The following is a 9,509-nucleotide window of genomic DNA, read 5'->3' as shown; positions in this document are numbered from 1 at the left end:
CTTGGCAAAATGAGAAGTCACTTTCCCATCTCTCCACTCAGAAAAATCCTCACTGAGTTCCCACAACCTAAATCAGGAGCACTTCACTGCCTTACTGAAAAAGCCACCTGGTGCTTCTGGAGTTGCCTTCTGAGGATGACTGAGGGAAAGGCAGAGAAGCAAAGAACAGAAGAGCCCAGTTTCCTGCATCCTGTGCAACAGCTCATGCAGTAAAGCTGCAACAAGAATTTGGAGAGGAAGTACCGTGCGTGCTGCTGATGGATTCCTGAGGACTGCAAAGCATCAGAGAGACCGGAACAGGCAGCTCTTGAGGACCTTGTCCACAAGGTTGTTACTCAACCAGGTGTGACAGATGTGGCTGGGGTAAGGCTGTGGCTGTGCCTGCAAGGCCAGAGACAAATCCCTGTCTCTACTCCCAGCACTGGGGTGAGAGAAGGAAGCCCAGGCTGAGGTGAGTCTCACTGACAAACTTCCTTATTAGCAATTCCCAATACAGAAAGCCTCAGGAAGATCATCAGGCAACCAAGACACCTACAAGTTGGGCAAGCTATAGGTTGCAAGTGTCCTTTGTAGATTTAGTCAAAGTGGCTCTTGCAAAGCTTTGCTGATGGCAGCAGTGGAGACAGAATCTGGAGTGTGCAACTCACTACAGATCCAGCAACATAGCCAAGGATGAAAGGTGGATTTTGTGTGCTGAGTCAGCTCACGTTACCCCACAGGACCAATCTAGATACACACGGTAAACACAAACATTGCCCATTTCCTCAGTAAATAAGCACTCTACTTGCTGATATTTCTTAATAAGCTTTATTCTAGCTCCTGCCATCAGCCACATCACACAGGTGCTCCAAAGTGATCCACTTCCAGAGACTAATCCCACAGAGGTATTGTAAAGCTGTATTTTCCACACAGAAAGTTCACCTATTTTTGAAGAACTAGAAGTTTCACGAGAGAATTCTAAATCTAGCAAGGAACTGAGAAAAGTCAGAGACTCCTCTTCAGCCATTTGCCTACAGACCTTGAGGTTGTGGATACGGCCACAGCATTTCAAGGGAACACCCACTCACTCACACAACTTGAAACTAAAGCTGATTCAAAATATATATTTGTGTGCTGTGAATTCAAGGCCTGACACACTCAAGGGAAATTTGGTCAAAACATAACATGAAGAACATGGAATGAAACACCACAGTAAGAGGAACAGAATGGGGCAGGAATACCCCCGAATGAGAGAGTTCTGATGTCAGAAAAAAATACAGAAAAACCCATCAGAAGAACTGTATCCTATTGCAGCTAACGAATGCTTTTCCAGACCCGACAGATGTCTCAAACACCTAGGCAGGATCACCTCATGTTTGTTACAAACCTCATGTAGCATGTTATTTTACCAACATTTTCAGAGCATTTCTATAGCAGCAGGTAGTCTCAATGATTTCAATGCTAGGTTCTAGCGCCATCATCTGCCTGATACCAACATCAGTTGGTGGCAATTCAGTCAACATCTTGATATACCTAAAAAAAAGTGGGTTATTTCAATCTGCTTTTCAGAACTTCTCAAATCTCTACTGTATGCTTACAGCAGCATTTTGAGACATGGCTACAATTTAAGCAATATGTAGACAACTATTAAGAGCACTTAAAAGCTATCTTGCCTTCATGTAAACATGTTTTACTGCTGTTATTTTATGAACTCCAAAGATTAACTTGCCTCTGTTTCAAAATGGAAATTGCAGGTGCCACCAATGTACTGAGCCGATGGAAAACTAAAAGATAAGAGGCCACCGGAGTACAGTCTTTAGGATGTTTCACTAAGTGTGGGATCTAACAAACACTACAACAGGACTCTCAATCCTGCCAGATTAAAGGATGCTACATTCCCAGCACATTTCCACAAGAGATGCTGCAGTGGGAAAGCAGATGGTCTGTGCTGCCAAGCAGCCCTTGCCCACGAGGAGCAATGTTTGAGGGAACGTGTGTGAGCACCACACCACCAGGCTGGCCTTGCTTCCACAGCGGCCTCCTTCCCTCCTTCCTTCCCTCCCTCCCTCCCTCCCTCCCTCCCTCTCTCCCACCACTCTCTCTGCCCAGAGGAAGGCAGTGGCCACTGCTGTGGGGCCACTCTGGCTGGCCAGCACACCCAGTGTAGGTAGGGATATGGAGGTGGCTGCAGGTGGAAGAGGGTGAGTAGGAATCCTGGCCACGTCATGGTGCTCCCAAACCTCCCCCATGCGCCTGTCACACAGAATCAGAGCATTCTGAGTTAGAAGGCACCCACAAAGACCGTCGAGTCCAACTCTTCAGTGAATGGCCCACACAGGGATCAAACCCACAACCTTGGTGTTATTGACACCACGCTCCTGGGAGTTTCCTGTGGTAAACAAGGTTATGGCCATTCCTGGTGTCTGGTCCTGGGGCACAGGCTGAAAGGCCTCCGGTCCCAGGTGACCCCTGTGTCCATGTTGGTCACTCTTGTTACTTACCCGTTATTTGCTTACCCCTCTTCAAATCACGTTGTGAATAAATGGATAAACTGCATCCATCCCCAATTGTGAAGGGCAAAATATTTTATGAATTGGGAAAGAAAGTTTGCCTGACATTTAAAGCAGTGTGAGAAAAAAAGGTTACTGTTATATTTTCCCCTTCATTGCCTGTAAGTCTTGTAGTTCATTGGGAAGAGCTATTTTAAACAAACCCACATGCAGTCAGCAACAATATACAGATCCACAGTTTCTGAGGTGTGTCTTAGAAATATTTAGGAATTCATAAACGGAAGAAGGCTGAAAAAGTTCAGCCTTGGTCACCAAAATTGCCTACGGTTTCTTCTGATGAGGACTCTTTCTCTGTTTTAAACAAGTGGTTTGCTATTTTTTGTCGTACCCTTCTTGGTTTTCTATTCTGTCTTGCATTTTTGTGTTTCATCTGTTAGTATTTCCTCTCCTTTGTCAGAGTACACATTTCAGACTTTAGGCAGATACATTTGTGGCATCAGGTAATCCCTTCTGAAGTGCTGTCGGTGCCTCTACACAGATGCCTGTATCAGCACTTCCAAGCCCTGCCTGAAGACTACAGCAAAAGTCATGGGAAAAAGATGGAGTTCTGCTCCACAGCAAAGCAATTGGTCATTGCTGCTCCCAGCAGCTCCCTGTGGGATCATTCACAACCCATGGGCACACACAGGCCCTTCACACAGCCACAGGTCCACAGGCAACCCAGACTCACGGTCACCATGGGTTCTGCACAGAGCAATCATTATGGAGACACTTTCAAACACACAACATCTTCTGATAGCTCAGAATGCCTTTTAAAGATGTTAGATTTTCAACCATTTTTTAAACACCCCACCTTTTTAATTTAAGAATAATACTGGTAGATACTTTTTTGACACCAATTAGAAATTTTGAAATTTAGAGAGAGAGAGAGAGAGAGAGACTTTAATTTGAAATCAAAATGACAATCAACAAGGACAACCTATCCCTGCTGAAAAGCAGCCCAACTGCTTAAGCTGCTGGAAGGATGAGTTGGCTCAATGGGAAGCAACAGTAGAGAAAAAATTCTGCTAATGGAAGGAAAAGTGAAAGAACCGAGAACAAAACTCAGGAAGTTCTTACAGAACTTCTTCATTTAACTGCTGCTGCACAACGTGTGGCATGTGGGACAAGCTGGTGCCTCACTTAACTACAGAAAATTAGTAGCAGCTGTTCTTTAGCAGGGGTTAGAAGTAACTACTTCCTGACTTGCACATCTGTGTGAAATGTCTCCCTACACAACTTGGCTTTATATACTCTCCAACAGGTAAAAGTGTATCAAGTCAAGGAGCCTGAAAGTGTTTATTTTCACTAACCAGGAACACATTAAAAGCAAGCCACCACTGTTATTCTTGTCAGTTCTTTATTGGTTTTCATCCTAAAGACTAGCACATTTACAGCATACATGGATTGGATGAACTAGAATATATAAAACAGTAGCCATATGTTTATGATATATTAATACTGCCCAAAACCAAATAAATAAAAATATTTCAATGCACAAAGCTTGGCAAATACAGTCGTGTTGGGACAAAACTGTGTCATATTATACAATAATTTTACACGTATAAATGAAACAAAAGGCAACTGTGCTGTAGGTACTTTCACAGAACATACACAGAACATACTTGGCAACAGTTTTCTTCTTTTACCTTTGTATGTTTTATAATTTAAAAAATGTACTCAAAAAAGGAACATTAGACAGAACTTCATTTTACAGTAATCCTTAGATTCGCCTCTCCTGTGCAACAGAAAAGCTCCCTTCCCCCTTGTGAAGGTCCCATGTGGATTTCATGAGTCACAGCTTTCCTGGAGGAACCTGGAGCCCTCGCTGTCAGTGCTGCCCTTGGGAGGACCCCGAGCTGTGCGTCCCGGCAGCGCCGTGTCCGGGATGCGCCACGGGGGCACCGCGCTCGGCGCGTCGGCGCAGGCAGCACAGCTCCGCGAGCACAGCCCCGCGGCACCTGGGGCTGCACCTCCACCACACACAGACAAAATTCAGCAACTTTTTCAGATTACATCGGCATACAAAATAAATAAAGGATTGCTAAGCTCTAGAGCAGGTCTAATGATTGTTGGCCACCACCTAAGAGAGTGGCGCTGCTATGGTTACAAGAGACCATGTTATTTCCTTCTGAAGCTGAACATTGGAAGATTTTTAGTGTAACAATACAGGACTTAAAATTAACCATGTTTGAAATATACAAAAAAAAAAATCAACAACTCATAAAAACTAAGGGATACAAAGAGCACAGTTTATACAAAAATAAAGTAGCATTTAATAATGGGCCAGGGACTGAAGGCTGAGCAGAACTAATGGAATTACATGTCTAAAGAGATCCCACTGAAAATTTTTTATCCTACATTTGTTTACTTATTAGCAAAAAATGAAACAAAATCAACATTTATTAATTGGCAAACAGGGTTTGGAACATTTCCAAGGGACTGCTCTACTGTAGATGATTTGTTCAGACCTGGGGTAGGTACAATACATTGCTTTTGCACAGAATTCCATGTTTTGCTGTCCTAGAGAGTCTGAAATAATGGTAACAGCCTAGTTCAGCAGAACTCTCTGGCCTGGCTTTGTGACATGCTGCTCAGTGATAAACTGCAAAAAGCAAAATGCAAAAACTGCTGGACCTGTAACCCCCAAAACTACATGGGAGCAGAATGAACATGGCTGATTGATAGAGCAGTGACAGCACAGACAAACATCAGTGAGAGGGAGAAAGAAATCAGAAAACAGCCATATACTTACCTGGCTGTTGCTACTCCCACAAGAATAAATGGGCAGATTTTTCTATTCTAAAACTTAGATCCTTAGAAACCAAGAAGGAAAGGACAGTGTGCTGAATGAAACTAGCTAGAAATTATTTGATCCTGTGAAAATTTGGAAATGAACGTTTAGCTGCTTTTTAAAATACTATCTTAGCTTCGAAGGCATTCTTTGGGAGATTATTTCTGAAGAGATCTGTTGAACATTTTTTATCAAATGCTATCCAACTGACCACCTTTTTCATAAGATAGAACCCACCTGTGGTTCTCAGGCACAAGCAGTAGCACTGAGCAGTTCCTTTCTATCAACACAGGGCATTGCTACTTTCCTCAGAAATACCCTGACACCAGTCACACTTCCCCCCACCAGGATTCTCAACAGATGAAATGCAAAGGTAAACAGAAACCAATTTTGGTTTTGGAGCAAGAGGAATGCATTGGGCACTTTGAGCATTTTTGTAATGACATACAAAAGCAATACAGAAAAATCGTATGCTGACCAAAATAATGTAACGCCCCGAGATACTAATGCTTACAATCCAGAAGTGATATAAAAAAAACCATGGGTAAAAATGTGCTAATTAATGTACAACACCATGGAATATACTGAACATGTCATGTGCAACATCAACAACTTGCTTGTTGCACTTGCCTTAGAGTGGGGAAGGGCATGGGGAACTGTTGCTGGCATTAATAGTTAAGCATCATGATGTTTCTGAAATACTTTTTAAAATCAGTTGTGTGCCCAAGGCCTTATCTGCCAAAGGTGACAGGAATTTGTTTTATTTGAACAGAATTATAAACCAGACCTCACATGTCTGGCCTTTTATATGTTGTTAATTTGACACATGGAGATGGCATCCTATGTACAATAAAACAATTATTTCTCCTGGCCCTTATTGTGCCGATTTTTTTTAAATTAAACCCCCTTTTATCGATTGTAACAATGCATTCTACAGTTACTAAACTGTCTAGGATCCTTTTTATTTACAGCTTCTGAGTTTTACTCTCAGTTTTAAAAAGTTTAGGAAAAGCTCAATCTCAAATCAACTCAGTATAAAAAGATGTTCTGTGGAACAGCTGCCTAAATGCCGTTCCTAGAGTCCTTGCCCATCCAGGAGGTACCTAGCTATTTGCATATAGGTAATTATTAAGTAGCACAATATCTGCTCATCTTACATACACTGAAGGCTATTTAAATGGGCAGAGAGTCATCACACTATTCTCAAGCTAAGGTGTCAGAATAATTGTTACTATAGATTCCAATTTGGTAACATGCTCTGTATGACCTAGCGAAACGTACAAAAAGGTTATTTATGTCTTCTGGATGACGAAATCATGTGTTAATCTAGAGTGTACCCACATGTTTTAATGGAACAGCAATTAAAGGACATAGTATGCTTATGTTTCAACTTTTCCATAAGTTCCTTCTGGAGGCCTGTAATACTTTGGGAAAGCCTTCAGTTGCAGGGAATTAAATGCATACTTGCGACATCCAACATTCTTCATTGTATTTTCTCGGCGACAACCCTCACTGGGGAAAAAAAACAAGCACAAAAAATGACAGCAGTAAAAGGGGAAAAAAAAAAGAAAAAAGACTTAAACTAAGATGAAATGAACTGGTTATTTTATAGCATTAAAATAAAGTCGGTTATATTTAATGAGCGCTTAATTAATTTGCCACTGCAAATATTAAAAAGATGACTCATCATACAATGCTGGTAAGAAGCACACAGAATGGACACAAGCTATGTCTGATCGCTAGTTTTGCATTTCTAGAAAGCAGCAGCACATCTACTGAAAAGGTTCTTTCGTGCCGGTTTCATGTATTTCAAGGTACACTGTTGTGGAGTTCACATGCCATTCACTGCACAAGGGATCCCAAGGGTTTGCTTAAAAGCAGTTCTGCTAACTTACTAACACATAAAGCTGAAAACCAAAACCTGCTGATCTCTCTGTAAGAGCTTTAAAGTAATTTTATTGTTCCCTGTATATCAGTATTGTAAGTACTTACTTCAAGATTAGAGCTGATACAAAAATAATGTATGACTTTCCAGTTATCTCTGCATGCATAAATGGACTTGAAAACCAACAGTCTAAAAAGAAGTCCTAATCATGAAATAGCAGTGCAAAAAAGACTGGCTGCATTGACAGTCATCACCCCAAAGAAACAAAGCTGTGCAGAATTTAATTTTCACCCAATGTTTTGGTGCAACCGCCCCACATTACAAAGAGGTTCTGTGCTACAATAGAAAACTACTCCAGTTATAAGGCTTCTTTACACTTGTAAATCTAATTCAGAGTTCTTTTGATTATATCCAAAAAACAGACATACAAAGAGGAAGCACTATGTTTTAAATACATATTATAAATCAATTTAGGCTTGCAGGAGAATGTCTTTCCCTGATTGAGGACTGGAACCTAAACAATGAATACTAGACCTTCATGGCAAAGTGTACAGTACAGCATCTTATGGTGGAAATGTCACATTAGTCCTGTCTTGGAGATGGCTGCAGCATCTACGAGGTAAGGTGAGATCATCTGATTCAAAAGAAGGGTTTGGATTCTGGTTGAGTTTGAAAGCTCTCGTGCTCTTACAGACCTCACCGTTCTTCTAATTTTGGTTCATTAAACTGGCTGTAACTGTTCTGTATGTAACACATAGTTTGACTTCATAAAATATAGTATTTTTTTTTTCCTTTAAGGAACAGTTTAACTAAGTTTGAAACTTGTCTCCAGAGCACATTCTGTGCTTGCCTTTTATAGAATGGATCATCTGTGATGACACAATTTTCTGGCACTGGTTTGTGTTTCAAAGCTCCCCCGATGGCTGTTGCAGCCAAAGAGATACATCAAAAGTTTGCACAAGTCGTACTTCGGAGTACTAATAAAAGCAGTAAGTTTAACTAGCAAATATGGGATGCTAGGTGAGCATTTTAACTCCAAAGTGAATCATTCTCTTCATAACACATTTCACTGCATCTGGTTATTGCACGTGTCCCTCATGGAGCAGTGACAAAGATGTATTTCACACATTTCACATGCCATCTTCCTTCTCTTGGAGGCACATAAGCAGGATGCACTACTGCATCTGAAATCTGAATGCCTTAACAAAAGCACAGACCAGGCTCCAAAAGGAAAAAAAACCCAAACTTGTCCCCACCTACATTCAAGAAGAAAATAAAAAACCTACATTGTTTTCACAAAGCCTAGGCTTTCATTCCAAATGGTTTTAAGGTGGTCTTACTGCAACGCTAGTGGTAATCACGAGCAGCACCTTCAAACACCTTCAGGGAGCTCAGTGGATATGCCTGCCACCTTACTACCAGAGGGTGGCTGGACACTGGAACAGGCTGCCCAGGGAAGTGGTTATGGCCCCAAGTCTGCCAGAGTGCAAGAAGTGTTTGGACAACGCTCTCAGGCACATGGGGGGATGGCTGAGCCAGGCCAGGAACTGATCCTTGATCCTCGTGGGTCCCTTCCAACTCAGGATATTGTGTGATTCTACTAAAGTTACTTTCACATTTGGTTAGGCTGAACCCAGGACACTCTCCACATTGCAAGGTCAAGGCCACAGTCCAACCTGACAACTGCTCACTTTGTAAACAGGTAGCCTGGGGCACCCAGAGCAAACAAACCAGTGCTAAACAGAAAGAAGAGATGATTGGTATGGAGACACAGCAGTATCAGGCATCAGCACAGCACAGGGATATGTCCAAAACCACCACAACCTGATAAACCTCAACAGCAGTAAGGATGTACCAAAACTAATTGCAGCTAAAAATAAATAGGATACGTGCTTTATATATATAGATATATAAACATATAAGTCTTTGAGGGGTTTGTTTTGTTTTGTTTTGTTTTTCTTTTAAAAACAAAATCGGAATAGTGAGGAAAAATATTAAGAGATAGTGTACTGTACAGTCTGATTTCATGAAGACACAAATACAACCACACTTTTTTTTTTTTTAAGTTAGAATTATTAAATCCAAATTTAGGATTTAATTCTGATTTTTATTCTAACTGTACTTTTTTGGTTTTTTATTTCAGCATACTTCTCTCAGCAGCTCTCAATTCCATTAAAATTGATAATAAAAGCTAAAGCTACCTATATTTTTTGAGCAAGTTAATAATAGTAGAAAATACAAATCACAGTACTAGTTCTCCTCAGCAGCCCAATGTCATCTCAGGCACCAAGCGAAGTAAAAC

General features: G+C 41.2%; 1 protein-coding gene across 14 annotated transcripts in view; it reads right to left on the bottom strand.

The window, feature by feature from the left end:
* Nucleotides 1-3,882: 3,882 nt before the first annotated feature.
* INPP4A (inositol polyphosphate-4-phosphatase type I A) overlaps nucleotides 3,883-9,509 on the bottom strand; it is a 118,581-nt gene continuing 112,954 nt past the window's right edge. For all 14 annotated transcript variants that reach the window (XM_069005983.1, XM_069006038.1, XM_069006046.1 and 11 more), the window contains one exon: nucleotides 3,883-6,834. In XM_069005983.1, the coding sequence (XP_068862084.1) occupies nucleotides 6,702-6,834 (133 nt within the window). In that variant the 3' untranslated portion in view covers nucleotides 3,883-6,701. The remainder of the gene's footprint in view (nucleotides 6,835-9,509) is intronic.

This window comes from Aphelocoma coerulescens, chromosome 1, assembly GCF_041296385.1.
Source record: "Aphelocoma coerulescens isolate FSJ_1873_10779 chromosome 1, UR_Acoe_1.0, whole genome shotgun sequence".
NCBI classification, from domain to species: domain Eukaryota; kingdom Metazoa; phylum Chordata; class Aves; order Passeriformes; family Corvidae; genus Aphelocoma; species Aphelocoma coerulescens.
This window is presented reverse-complemented; position numbering and strand designations above follow the sequence as displayed.